The sequence below is a fragment of the Brachycentrus maculatus genome, unplaced genomic scaffold, assembly GCF_059751285.1.
Source record: "Brachycentrus maculatus isolate JH-2025_06_01 unplaced genomic scaffold, ASM5975128v1 h1tg000035l, whole genome shotgun sequence".
In the NCBI taxonomy this organism is placed as follows: Eukaryota; Metazoa; Arthropoda; class Insecta; order Trichoptera; family Brachycentridae; genus Brachycentrus; species Brachycentrus maculatus.
In genome coordinates, this window is record NW_028280789.1 from 225,953 (window position 1) to 241,186 (window position 15,234).

At 34.0% G+C, this 15,234-nt stretch overlaps 1 protein-coding gene across 2 annotated transcripts in view; it reads right to left on the bottom strand.

Moving 5' to 3' along the window:
- Positions 1-554: 554 nt before the first annotated feature.
- The window catches only part of LOC148312705 (uncharacterized), an 82,859-nt gene continuing 68,179 nt past the window's right edge, over positions 555-15,234 (bottom strand). Inside the window, exons 3-8 of one of the 2 annotated variants that reach the window (XM_088274725.1) lie at positions 11,369-11,479; positions 9,233-9,397; positions 6,551-6,651; positions 5,610-5,769; positions 4,415-4,627; positions 555-2,636 (exon numbers count right to left, since the gene is read on the bottom strand). In XM_088274725.1, the coding sequence (XP_088130851.1) occupies positions 2,554-2,636; positions 4,415-4,627; positions 5,610-5,769; positions 6,551-6,651; positions 9,233-9,397; positions 11,369-11,479 (833 nt within the window). In that variant the 3' untranslated portion in view covers positions 555-2,553. The remainder of the gene's footprint in view (positions 2,637-4,414; positions 4,628-5,609; positions 5,770-6,550; positions 6,652-9,232; positions 9,398-11,368; positions 11,480-15,234) is intronic. The other variant, XM_088274734.1, reaches the window with a different exon arrangement.

Sequence of the window (15,234 nt, forward strand, 5' to 3'; positions counted from 1 at the left end):
ATAAAAATGAAACATTCATATAAGACCACTTTTGAGATTTATAATGTAAATATGACTAGTTACGAGAACTACAGATGTTCTCATTGACTTGAAAAAGTGCAAACTAATGTTGTATATTAACCTGTTGATGAACACATCTGTAGTTCTCAAAACTAGTTGCGTTTACATTAACAAACTCAAAAGTAGTCTTATGCAAGTGTTTATCTACTTTATACATATATTGTAAAACTTTAAAGATTTTTAATCATCGTTTATTCTCAAATAAAAACACGAAAAATAATTTTGATTTATACAAGGGAAAAACATTTTTAAATATTTGAAAACAATAAAACAAACTATGTTTTTTTATGGTATTGCCACACTTAGTGCCATGATAAACAATTCGAATTTGAGTTTGGTAATTTTAATATTTTTGGAAAATATATTTTCAAGAGAAAATTTTATCCGTTTATTCCATACTACTGCCATCTTTTGATTTTTCCAACCAAATAGGCCAGTTGCCATTTTGAAAATACATAAAAAATTTTAAGGAGCAGTTTTTCCGTAAATGTTAGAATTATTTTTCCAATTAAACGATAATTATATTTAACCTCTTTTTCAGAGCTACAAAAAGTATAAAAAATAATAAAAAAAATACAAAAAGTCAAAATGATAAAACTTGATAATTTTTGTCGAAAATATACATGATTCATGGTGGCGGCAAACGCAACAGGGTTGGGGTCCCGAAAATCAGGATTTAGATTACCAATGAAACCTTTCTAACAATTACAAAAGAAAAACTGCTACTTTAATCCATTTCAGCATTTTTTCTGTTTTTATCGACTGGGTTGAATTTTTTCTAACACTTTGAGTGTGTCCAAATTTTCGTTCATTAAAATGACATTTTTTTTTTGAGAAATGAACATTTACAGGGCTCAAGACCAGTCATCGGCTGGTTTAAGTGATAAATGTTATTATTATTACTATTTATTCATTAACCCTTTTGCACACATGTACATAAAGCACTTAAACCAACCAATGACATGTAGTGAACGCTGTGACTGATGGTTGACCCATTTCGGAATCAAATCCACGATCTTACACACAGTAGTATAAGAAGTAAACCACTGCACCACAAAGGCAGAGAAAAAGATGCTCAAATTTGTAAGATAACACACCAATATATATTTTTAAAAACATTTAATGAAATTCTTATTAAAATAGATAAACTGACTGAAAAAATTGCATTTAAAACAAAAAATATTATTATATCGGCTGCCATTATAAACATTTTATTAAAATTATTAAAAATCTACATACACTAGATATCAGGAAGCATAATATCGCATATTATGATAATTTATCTTAGATTTCATTTATATTAATTGCTCCGAGAGTTCATAATAAATATTTATATCCTAAACACTCATAGATACATGTAAATTCGTAGATACATGTGAATTTACAGAAACATACATATATATATAATCTGAGATATAAATAAACTTTAGTTATGTGTAAATTTGTAGTTACATGTTATCTCGTGGACACAAGTTGACTTATAGATATGATTGTAAATATATGTTAAATCATAGATACACGATAACTCATAGATGCATGTAAAATTCGTAGATACGTGTAAAATCGTAGATACGTGTAAACTCGTAGATACAAGTTTATTCGTAGAAACATGTAAACTTGTGGATACACATAGACACATGTAAATTCATAGATACATGTTAATTCATAGAAACTTGTTAACTCGCAGATACATGTAAACTCGTATATATGTTTTAACTCATAGATAAATGCATATATGAGATTATACGTATCTATGTATTTACAGTAAAAATTATCAAGACATTCCTATTGAAATTAGAATTCAGTCTGTTGTAAAATAAAAATATATAACATATTAATATCATGCAAAAGTAAAAAACGTAAGACCTTTTTGAATGCATTTGAATTTCTTAATAAGCAAGTAAGACCTTCATGAATCCATGTAAGATTATAAGTAAGAAATTAAGACCTTCATGAATACATGTGAGATTCTTAGTAGGCAAATAATACCTTCATGAATGCATGTAAAATTCTTATTACATGAGATAATTATATTACAAATTACTGACTGATAATGCGGCTTTGTATTTAATATCCAAAACACTGATTAAAAAATCATAATAACGACAGAATTTGTAAGAAATTCAATTGACTACGATCAGCAAAAAAACGCCAGTAAGCATATTTTTCATTACTGACATTTTGTAACTGTTTACAATAATTCACATAATAGTAATATACATATATGTATATAAATGATCAAATTGGAACCACACATTGTCCTTAACATCAAACACAATCTTCTTCAAGTCTCTTAAAAATATTCACTCTTTTTTTCAAATTCTTCTATAAACAGACTCGCGCTTTATTTTTATTAATATTTTTACGTCTATACATTTCACAGACACCATTTGCACTGCCATTTTTGTAATGGTCCATTGTTTTTTTTAAAAAACTTATCCCTTTTCAGAAGTTGGTCTCAACTCTCTGATCAATAAATATTTGTCTCCAGTATCAAACCTCAGTGCTGTGAGTTTGAATTCTCACCTTCTTCTGGCTGCCGTTGCGGGATAATGTCGGGGAGTGTCCCGAATATCCTGGAAGAAAAACAAGAAAAAAAATTGAAACACATTGTTTTGTAAACATCTCTACACATTTGATTGCGTATATATATATATATATATATATATATATATATATATATATATATATATATATATATATATATATATATATATATATATATATATATATATATATATATATATATATATATATATATATATATATATATATATACGCATACCCGTGTATATATGTATACCCGATACAGGGCAGAAAGTGTTGCTTTTGCATTTTGAAGAAAAGGTATTGTTTAATTATTTTTTTAAATAAACTAAATATTTTTCAAATGGAGAAAAAACCTTCAGGTTTTACATAAAAAGATCTGTTGCACGGTAAAAAGTTCAATAAGTGGCTTGATATTTATTTTAAAAACATTTTATTATATTTTTAACTTTAAAAATGATCTACTAAAAAAAGTTTTTTGATATATGACGTTGTTGAAAGGAGTGAGAGATATGTCAACACAGATAAAGATGAACATGGAAAAATGTGCCATTTCTACTTTTTTATTCCCCTACCAATGTATCACCTCCGTTTCCTGTCTCATATAGCAGTGATATTCTTTACTCTAAGCTTCTTCACTTATGTCATCACATATTCCTATATACACAAATTAAAATCAGTAAAAGTTGCAAATATATATATAACACCAACAAAATATAACTTACCACGGTAATCTGTTTCCACATGAATGCATAGAACAAAAAGACTCAATTAAGACATATTGTAAAAACCGTTTTACTACCAAGTTCATAATGGAGCGCTAGTAGAAATACTTATATATGAAAACACAACAGAATTGGCAAAAGAAGGATGAAATGAGAATGTTTAGAAAAATCCATGTACAGGAAAATTAAAAATTATTATATTAGGTAGGAAGAGGAAGACCGAGGAAAACTTGGCACAAAAGTATGTCAAATACTTGAAAGCGGCCGGGTCAGGAGTCGTAATAATCGTCGGGTATGTACGAGGAGATGCATGAATGTAGAAGAGGCGAAGAATGTTTGCAAAGACAGAGGTGTGTGGCGTTCGATTCTCTCTGCCTACCCCTGCGGAGAAGCGGTGTGATGGTTAGTTAGTTAGTTAGTTATATAAGGGTGAGTGAGGGCCATTACTAACGCTAGAATCATGGGTGTCTTTCAAATATGAAAATGTTGATGATTTAGACACCATTTTCGGAATAAAGGGTTAATTTTTTTTGCATTGTGGCCCTTTGGCATTTAACCAGCGATATTATAACTAAGAAAAAATCTAAATTTATATGTATGTGTGTGTGTGTGTGTATGTGTGTGTGTAAAAGTAGAGTATGATGTAACATATTTTTGTTTTTATTGTCAAAATATTGATTGAATGATAACATTGAACACAGTGAAAATCTGTTTCATTGGCAATTTATTGATATATTGAAAAAAATATTGTTACTGTTTTTGTTTTTGTTTTTATGCAACTTATCCGCACCCCAATGGTGCATAGGGCACTGCATCATATAAACGCAGTAATATCTCGATCTTCAACACATGAAAGAAAGGTGATCAGCCCTCCGTTTCAGGTACCAGTGCAGAGAAGTATTGAATAAAATCTCTTATATTTATTTGACTCCCCCTTGGGAATCTAACCCGAGACCTCCAGTATGGTAGCCGAGCATGCTGACCATTACCTTACAGAGACGGACAAAGCATTTTATACAACAAAGAAGAAAAATATATAACAAAGAAGAAAAAGTTTGCAATCATAAAAGTATCCATTATACCTGGATTATGAATCCCCAGCCCGGGCGGCTGACCCTCCTCGCGCGGTGGCCTTGGCTTCTTCAGGGAGGAGCGCAGCGGTGAGCGCGCGGCGATCACGGACGACCCATCTGCGCTCAGTGACGTCACGGTGGTGGCGGTGGTGTTCATGGACACCACGCTGCCATGCCCATTGTAGTTGTATGGCTTGCCCGAAGAATCCGTCATAGATACTCCTGGAAGAGAAGAACAACCTGCATTAGCAAGAGAATATAATAGTTGGAGCATATGGCCAACACGAGATGTCTTCAAGTCACCCCTAGGTCAGTCCGCTGAGTATAGTCGGTGAATGGTTATCAGCGGCCTTCCGGGGCGCCGGAATCCTCGAGGTTGGAAGAAGAGACATTTTTATTTTACATTTTTTTGCATTACATGTCATAAATTCAAATACAAAAAATATGAATAAAATATAAATATAAATACAAAAAAATATCCCACAAAGGCATGGCCTGTGTGTGGGTATACAATATAATTTAGGTCATAGTAAAGGGTATAAGGGTATAGGTATTATAAGTAGAACTAGAATAATAGTGTAAATATAAAATAAAATAAATACTTGACTATCAGAAAACAAAAATTATTTTACTATTTTTTTTTTAACATGAGGGGTTGATGCTCTCAGGTGGCATTCTAAGGACATGTCCCAACCATGTCCACCTTCTCCTCTTCAGGACTTCCAGTATGAGGGGCCGTTGGGTTCTTCATACCACAATATCAGGTTTAACATACTACATATAAGAAAATATATTATATTATTTTGTTCCAAAGGTGAAATGAAATAAGAATGCAAGGCTGAGATGGGATTTTTTAAAAGCCTTCACTATCTTTTTGAGAGTGATTTTGGCTCTTACAGACAAAATACATTGTAATAAAAATATAAAAAGGATATAGGTAGAGATAGAGAGAGGAGAAATAATGATAAGAATAATTAACTGAAATTAAGGAAAATGTATTTTATTAATGAAATTATTTTACATACTGGGAGATGATATTCAATTTTAATCAAGATTATAATTTAACCACTTATCATCTTATTCACAACATTTTGGGGACGTCCAAATCCTCGTTCAAAATCTAGTTGTTTATATTATTATTAAGTTATTTTTTCATGTTAACATCTCAACATAGATGAAGAAGAGCATTTAATGTGTCCCTTACCGCTCCGCAGGCCGTCCCTAAATCCAGGGTTGTTGATGGTGGTCCCGTCTGGTCCCACAGCTGCCTGGACCATCGTGGGGTCGCCGCCCTCTCGCCGGGAGAAGAGCGTGTCGTATATGGACATCACGAACAGGACGCTGTTCAGTATTATGGCTAGAATCTGAAAAGCGAAAAAAATAATCTGAAAAAAGTGCCATAAAACTCAAAGTGAACGCAGCCACTTTCGTTCGACACAAATTTTCTTAAAGCCGTCTATATAGACCCCGAAGGGTCGATTGCGACGTAGAGGAGGTTTACGTTACATACTTCTTTATTTTTTATATTTTTTCTATATTTTTTGTTTCATCATATACAAAATACAAATGACAATAATGCGCCCTTAGAGAGAATAAAACGACGCACTACTCTGTCTTTGGGAAAAAGTAAAATAATAAAAATCGCCTCTTCCACATTCATACATATCTTCATACATACCCGCCAATTATTCCCATTCTTGATCCGACCGCTTTCAAGTGTTTGATATACCCGAGAGTGCCAAGTTTTCCTCGGTCATCCTCTACTCCTTTTTCCAACCATATTTGCCTGCTAAATTTGTTATACCGTTCTTTCCTCACTCATTCGTTCCATATGTCCAAACCATCTCAAAACACCTTTCTAAAAGCTGCGCACAAAATAATAACACATTTACCTATGTATAAAGAACATTGAAAGCTGTCCACCGCATTCCCAGATCTGATACAGAAGCATCTAGGCTTCCTGACAGATCTTGCAAAGCAAGTTCTTTGGTATATCAACTGAGTTGCAAAAATTATAGAAAATGAGAAACAAAATTGTACATAAGTATCACGATTTTACTGTGAATTTACATTTAAAAGCATTCAATGTCCCTGTCACTGCCAATCTAAAAAAATACAAGTTAAAAGTATAAAAGAACAACATACTTGTATGTAAAATGCTTCTCCTCTTTCTATGATAAACCCGTTCGTATCTCTGTCGTCTATCTGTATGGCAAATAGACCGGCTGCCACAATCGACAGCAAAGCTGAAATAAAAAAAGAAAATTGAATACAGGTGGCGCAAAATTAATCATTGTTTAATTAAGGCAGCAGCAGGCACCTCAATGGTTGGAGCGCTACGTGCAGCGCAGTCAAGGGATAACTGGAGAAGAGTCATTGCTTCTGCAAGGGTCACAACCCTCAGCAATGAGGAATAAGACGGAGAAGAAGAAGAAAAATAAATTTTTAGAACAGATTTTGAGCGATGACAATCTTTATTGGGACCTTTGCAATTTCAAGTGGAAAATACGATATCCGTCAAGCGGTTGCCGCCAGTAATGATACACATTTGTGACCGTTTTATAGCATTTTCCATGACTTTCCGCAAGATTTCCTGTGATGTTCGCATGATCGGATGAGACACAAAATTTTCCTCTAAAAACGAGGCATGTTAAAAGGTGAATGCTAATAGATCCATATTATTTATTGATTTGGCATTAACTTGGTGGAATAACAAGATAATTAAAATAAACTTATATTTTTTAAAATTAAAATGAGAAATATTTGTGTTTTTTTATTATTTACACAAATATTTCAATTTTTGTGAGCCTAAGCGGCTCATAATTAGAAATAGGTATCAAATTGTGGTAGAGCGGGTTCGAACCGAGAAACTCTGGCTTGAGTGTCCGCGAGACTAACCACGAGACCACAACCCGACACTAAGATTTAAGAATAAAACACTTGTATAACACCACTTTTGAGTTTATTCATGCAAACATGCCTAGTTTCGAGAACTACAGATGTTTTCACATGGTGAACAAAACAAATTTTGGAATATCGTAGTTCTCGAAACTAGTCATTATTTACATTAATAAATTCAATTAATATGTTATTCTACAAAGCTAATTCTGAAAACTGAGTTTTCAATACGTTTATATTTGTCCGCCTCCGTAGTGCACGCTCGATTTTACCGAGCTGGAGGTCCCGGGTTCGATTCCTAGGGAGGGTCAAATAAATATGAGTAATTTTTTCACTCTAATATGTATTCAATATTACCCTGGACTGGTATCTGAAGCGAAGGGCTGATCACCTTTCCTTCATGTTAATGATCAAGATAACACTGCGTTTATATGATGCAGTGCCCTATGCATCATTGGGGTGCGGATAAGGTTACTTATATTTTCACCTGCGGATGGGAACATCCGAAGTTCTTGAAACCAGTCGTGTTTACATTAATAAACTTAAAAGTGGTCTTATACAAGGGTTTAACCATGCTTGCTCAGTGCTTTTGAACAAGCAGTGTGTTGCGGGCGGCGTATGTATACATGTAGCGCGCCAACCCGAGCACTGCTCGCGTGTTTCCACTTTTTTGCATTATATAAGATAAACAACACAACTGAGCTTGCCAGTTGCCATTTGACGCTTTATATTGGAATTTATTGGAAATTCTTTGATAAATGTTTGAATTTTATCTTTTTATTTCTATTTTTCTTATTTTCATAGTAAGACTGTTTTTATTTTTTTATAAGATTATTTTTTTTACATCTTTTATTGCTTCTTTTCCGGTTTTTTCAATTCTGTTATGCCTTTACAAATATTTGAATCTAATAAATCTAGGTACAAACCTGCCAAGAGGGAGAAGGCCATATTCGTCATGACCAGAAGGGTGTAGACTGTGCGGGTATGCACACGATTGTGACTGTGTTGTCGTCACCAAAGTGTCATACCCACATTTCTTACAATATTTGAGTCTTATAGACCTAGGCACAAACCTGCCAAGAGGGAGAAGGACATGTTGTCGTCACCAATGTGCACCCATATCCCTTACAATATCTGGATCTAATTTCAATGAACAAGAAAGGATGGGACATTGCTGTACGAGAGAGCACCTTGCGAGGATTGGTATCTTTGACTCCCCCATTTGCGAGTGTCGTTTTGAAGAGGAAGACCTTAACCATATCGCTCACTCCTTTCAAGAACGTCATAAATCAAAAATCGTGAATTTTGAGTTGGGCATGTTTTCGGAATGCCCAGAAAATGTACTATATCCCAGCAAAAGAGGCATATTTTAAACTCAATATTTACCCGCTACAGGGCAGAAAATGTTGTTTTTGCATTTTGAAGAAAAGGTATTGTTTAATTATTTTTTAAAAATATAATAAATATTTTTCAAATGGAGAAAAAACCTTCAGGTTTTACCTAAAAAGATCTGTTGCATAGTAAAAAGTTCAGTAAGTGGCTTGATATTTATTTTTAAAAAATTGTATTATATTTTTCAACTTTAAAAACGTTCTCCTGAAAAATCAAGTTTTTTGATTTATGACGTTCTTGAAAGGAGTGAGTGATATATTCTTTGATTGCCCAATAAATGACCAAATGCCAACATTTTTCAAAACTCTGGTCCCGCTTATTCCCCTCCCTAAAGATATACATCTCATCCTGGCGAGCAGGAACCCAATTATCTACAGACTTTTAGTTGTTTTTTTTTTTTATTGAACGGAATTGATTCATAGTTTAATAATAAGTCTGTCATATTTTATAATTAAGTTACATTATTTAATTAACTTGATATTGGCAAAAGCAATAAATGCAACGTCATTATATATTTAAAAAAATCTAGGTACCAACCTGCCAAGAGGGAGAAGGCCATCTTGGTCATGACCAGAGGGGAGTACTTCATGACCACCTTGTCCTTGGAGACCACCATGGCCAGTTGGAGCACGGACAAGACGCAGAAGAGGCCCAGAGTCACCACGCCTATCACTCCCACGATCCCAGTTATGTAGACAGCCACTGCAATAGACATTAGACAAATATTGCAACAATGGGTTTTAAACGATCAATCTTTTTAGTATACGATCTCTAAAGGTGGAGACTGACCGGAGCATTTCGTGGTAACATAACGTTGTAACATCGCTCGCGGCGAGCATCACCGAGCATCCGAAACTATGGATGGAGCGCTCGGCTCGCTGTACTGACTGCCTGAATGCTCGCATCGTAACGTGTTACGTTCAATTTCAATTCAATTCAATTTATTTAATAAAAAAATAATATATACATTACAAACAATATTCAAGGCGTATATATTATAATAAAAGTAAGCAATAAGACTTAAAGGTGTAGAAGAATCCCGCTTCGGAAAACTCCTTCGGACACATGGAACAGATCAATATCCAATGTGATATTGTTCAACATAGCGATAGCTCTTCCTACAGGCATAACCATCGGCAGGTTGGTCCTGTGTATAGGAATGTGAAACAATCTATGCCGACGCTGTCTTAGGTAACTATCGGGAACATACAGACCAATGCTCCGGATAATTTCAGGATTATCGATCATACCGCGCAACAATCGATAAAAATGCGTAATCAAATACACATTCCTTCTAGTCTCTAAACTATTGTAGCCAAGCATACCCTGGAGAAACTGGGTCGGGTAGAGCCGAGGATAATAGCCGTACTCTCTCATGTAGAGATACCTCAAAAACTTCTTTTGGACTTTCTCTACCATAAGAGAGTACTTGTGGCTCGTGTGGCCCCCAAATCATCGAGCCGCTCTCGAGTCTACTTCGCACCAAGGAGTTATAAAGAGTTCTCAGCACGCGGGTATTTTCGAAAACCCTGGCAGTACGCAGAACAAATCCTAGCAGACGTTACGCTACGACGAAATGTTACGACGAAATGCTCCGGTCAGTCTTCACCCTAAGGTGATCAGATCAGTTTGATTACTGTGATGAAGGTTAGCGATTCCATTTTTATGGGGTCAGAATAATATAACAATTTCTTTACATAAATATTTTTTATATTTTTATAAGATTGCAAGACTTTTGAAAATGTAACATTGATCGGTTAATGAGATAATCATATATTTTTAACTAACTAAGTAACAAACCATCACGCCGCTTCACCGCAGGGGTAGGCAGAGAGAATAGAGCGCCACACCACTCTGTCCTTGCAAACATTCTTCGCCTCTTCCACGTTCATGCATCTCCTCATACATACCCGCCGATTGTTACGAATAATTCGGGATTTTTTTGCGAATATAGCAACAATTTACGAATGTTTAAACATTGACACGTATATTTTAATTTTGGGAGATTATTGCATAAAAGATTGCTGGTGATATTATTTTAAAGCCTAATACATGATAAATCGCAATTTAATTCTCTTTAAATCCCGGTAACATTTGACGTCATTTAATTTTTTGCTTAAAATACCGTTTCCCTGAGTTAAAATACCGTTTAGCTGAGATAAGCATTATCGATAAAATTAAGAAAGGTGTGTTGAGATGGTTTGGACATGTAGAACGAATGAGTGAGGAAAGAACGGTAAAACAAATTTATGAGGCGAATGTTAGCGGGAAAAGAAGCAGAGGAAGACCGAGAAAAACATGGTACGATCAGGTGTGCCAAATACTTGAAAGTGGTCAGGTTAGGAGTCGTAACAATCGGCGGGTATGTATGAGGAGATGCATGAACGTGGAAGAGGCGAAGAATGTTTGCAAGGACAGAGTGGTGTGGCGCTCTATTCTCTCTGCCTACCCCTACGGGGAAGCGGCGTGATGGTTAGTTAGTTAGTTAGTTAAAATACCGTTTTTATTTTGTTTGTTAGTTTTTTTTCGAAATAAATATATGGTTTCGAAAACAAAAGAGCCATTAAAAGAGTTTTGTAGAAAAGAGTTTAAAAAAAAATATTCTAAAAAAATGTCGCGCACTGAATTTGTATATCTGAGAGTACACCTTTAAACAGAGAAAAGAATACTTACGATTTGGGCGGAACCTCCCAACTTCTGTACCGCATTTCTCCCTGTTGTAGAGCAGCTTCTTGCAAATCCTCCATGGCCCGAAATATCCCTGGTCATGCCCCAAGTTGTCAGCTACAAAAAATTGAGAAAAAACATTTATTTTTAGTGATTTCACACGAACATCATGGTTAGGTAAGGTTAGGTTAGGTTAGGTTAGGTAAAATAAACTCAACAAAGTATATTTTGTATATTAAAAGCATTGTGAACATTGTGGTATGGTAATATAACACTCTCCTTATCATTCATCGTTCACTTTGTGGCATGGTAATATAACACTCTTCTTATCATTCAGCGTTCACATTGTGTTCACTCTTTTTTTTTGTATAAATGTCAGACTGTAACAATTTCATTATAATTATTTTGTTTTTTAAAAAGAGAAATATTTGCGTTTTTATTATTTAATAATAATAATAATAAAACCCTTATCCGCACCCGAATGGTGCATAGGGCACTGCGTCATATAACGCAGTGTTATCTTGATCGTTTTTACACATGAAGGAAAGGTGATCAACCCTCCGCTTCAGGTACCAGTCCAGGGTAATATTGAATAAATATTACAGTGGAAAATCACTTATATTTATTTGAACCCCCCTGGGAATCGAACCCGGGACCTACTGAACGGTAGCCGAGCGTGCTGACCATTACACTATGGAGGCAGACAAATATTTTATTATTTACACAAATATTTAAATTTCATACTATTTCTGTGAGTCTAAGCGGCTCATTATTAGAAATAGGTATCAAATTGTGGTAGAGTGGGTTCGAACCGAGAAACTCTGACTTAAGAGTCCGCGACACTAACCACGGGACCACAACCCGACACTTCACTACATTTGACCTGGTGATGGAATGATTTTTCTGAAACCGGTAGTCACGAAGTAGTGTTTTTTAAAGTGGTATTGCACAATGTGAACGATGAATGATAAGCAGAGTGTTCTAAACAAAGTTCCTATATTTATCGTTCAACAAATTCGGTTAACGATATTCATCGATATTCATCCCATATTCACGGGGATGTTCAGGTCATTTAACATTGTAAGTCGACATTATATATAGTGCAGTGGCGTGCCTAGGGTTTACCAGTAAGGCAAGCCCATTATTTTTCACATTCGTGAATACATGATGTACCTATAATTTCTTCACCTCATATCATTCCCAGTATAGTAAGCACCCAGAAAGTATTATAAATATAAACAATGTATTGTAATCATTGTAAAAATATGCATACATGTAGCTTTTGTAAGGTATAGCCATCACCTTCAAATAAAGAAAATGTTCACTTTAATAAAATATCTTCCTCAGATATTAACCATTACCAATAAGTACCATCACCATATAATGGCATGCATAGTGTTTAATAATCATACAAGCGCGAGATAATTTAAAAACAGTCACACATTAATTATGTATTTTTAATCATTTGGTCTAGATTTAATAAAATAAAAATAATAAAACCCTTGTCCGCACACCAACGGTGCATAGGGCACTGCTTCATATGAACACAGTGTTATCTTGATCGTTTACACACGAAGGAAAGGTGATCAGCCCTCCGCTTCAGGTACCAGTCCAGGGTAATATTGAATAAATATTACAGTGAAAAAATCACTTATATTTATTTGACCCCCCTGGGAATCGAACCCGGGACCTCCAGAACGGTAGCCGAGCGTGCTGACCATTACACTACAGAGGCGGACTAGATTTAGTCATTTTTATTTGTAGTTTTTAGGCAAGCCGGGCTTTTGGGCTTCTAGGGAAGTACCGCCACTGATATAGTGTGTCCCTCTTTCGTACTATTTGTCTTCGATCTTATGATTCGGTTCAACTGGAATATCGCGGAGTTAAAAATGTCCCCCCAAATTTATTACCCAGACTATCGTTTGGCATACCACCAAAGTAACCAAATGTATTCTTGTAGTCTACAATACAAAGATCGTGAGCATTTTAAAACAATTATATTTTAATCAAATAACGAGAAATATATTTTATTTGATACAATCTAGAAATCTAGCCAAAGGACAAACAAATAATAACTTCAATATAAAAAATAAAACACTTAAAAAAATACCATTAGTAAAATACCATTTTAGAGTTTATTAATGTAATTTATTTATTGTTTCGGCATTAACTTTGTGGTAAGACATGTTACAATGATTAAAGAAAACACTTGTTTTTTACCTCTTGAGTTTTATTATAGACTACATGTTTCAGAAGTTAAACTTCCATCATTCAGGTCTGTATAATAACTAGTCTGTATTCTCCAACTAGTCTGAAACGTGTAGTCTATAATAAAACTCAAGTGGTAAAAAACAAGTGTTTTCTTTAATCATTTTATTAATGTAAATACGACTAGTGCAAGATTTATAGATATTCTCATCAACATCCTTTTTAAATTTGTTAATGTGCCCCTGCATAAAGTACCTTATCTGCAAATCTGTTACTTTACAGGAGAGAGCTTAGAAGATTTTTTCAACGTATTTTTTTAAAATTAATTAACGGTTTTATCTGAAATTCTGAATAAGTATTAAACATTCAAAAACACGATAAAATAATGTATTAAATCGTTTTAAAGCTTTATACGTTGTCAAAATTACATAGTTAGCGTTTTAGGAGTTCAGTTCAGTTAATTTCGAAAATTCGATGTAGATAGCGTTTTATACGCCTGAAAACTAGGCGTAATTTATATATATATATATATATATATATATATATATATATATATATATATATATATATATATATATATATATATATATATATATATATGTTTATTTATATTTGTAGATAACGGTCAGTTGATAACGTACATCAAATATCTCAAAATTGACAAAAATGTAGTTAGAGCACTTTACGTAGGGCACGTCGAGATGTTCTCTAAACTATTCGTGTTTACATAATAAACTCATAAGTGGTATTATACAAGTGTTTTATTTGTATATGTAAATCATCATGTCATTGCACAAAGTTAATGCCAAATCAATAAATAAAACATCGAATAAATAGCAAATAGCATATTTGGTTTATCAGGTGAAAAAACCAACTGAAACAAGTTTTTCAAAAATAAATCCGGCCATTTTCTCGAAAAGGTTGGTGACCGCTGGTATATATTATAAAGAGTGATCAGTCCTAATAAAGTAGATTTGATGGAGGAGGAAAAGTATGAATTTTCAATTTAGCAGAGAAAGGGGGGAATAGCAGCACTCGGGGTTGCATACCCGTACTTGTGAAAACTTGTGTGAGTTGGATAAAAAAGGCACCGGGACTTCGTACGAATTCCTCAAGGTTTTCTTTTAGGTATATGAAAAATTATTTAACTTTAATTTTTCTCGTGCATTTCGTATTGGCAGTGTGTCAATTATCTGTCAGACGAAACATACAATGCTAAGAAGATAGCTAATATAAAAGAATGTATTAGTATAAACCCTTTCGTTTTTCGTTCGTTAGTTGTACGTTTTCCTTTGATAGTATCTTTCTCAACTATTATATCTGTGATTCAACCATTGATGTGAAAATGAGAAAAATACACGACGTAGAAATGCGTAATATCGAAATTCTTATTAAAAACTGGCTAGAATTTCAATTTTAATTGATTTAATAATAATTAATATATACATTACAAATAACATTTAAAGCGTAGGGATACATTATAATTTTTAATTTAAAAGTAAGCAAGAAGACTCTTGTTAAAAATGTAGGATTCCGCTTGGGAATACCCCCTCAGGCACATGGAACAGATCATATCCGGCGTGATATTGTTCAGCATAGTGGTAGGTCTTCCTACAGGCATAACCGTCGGCAGGTTGGTCCTGTATATAGGAATGTTAAACAAT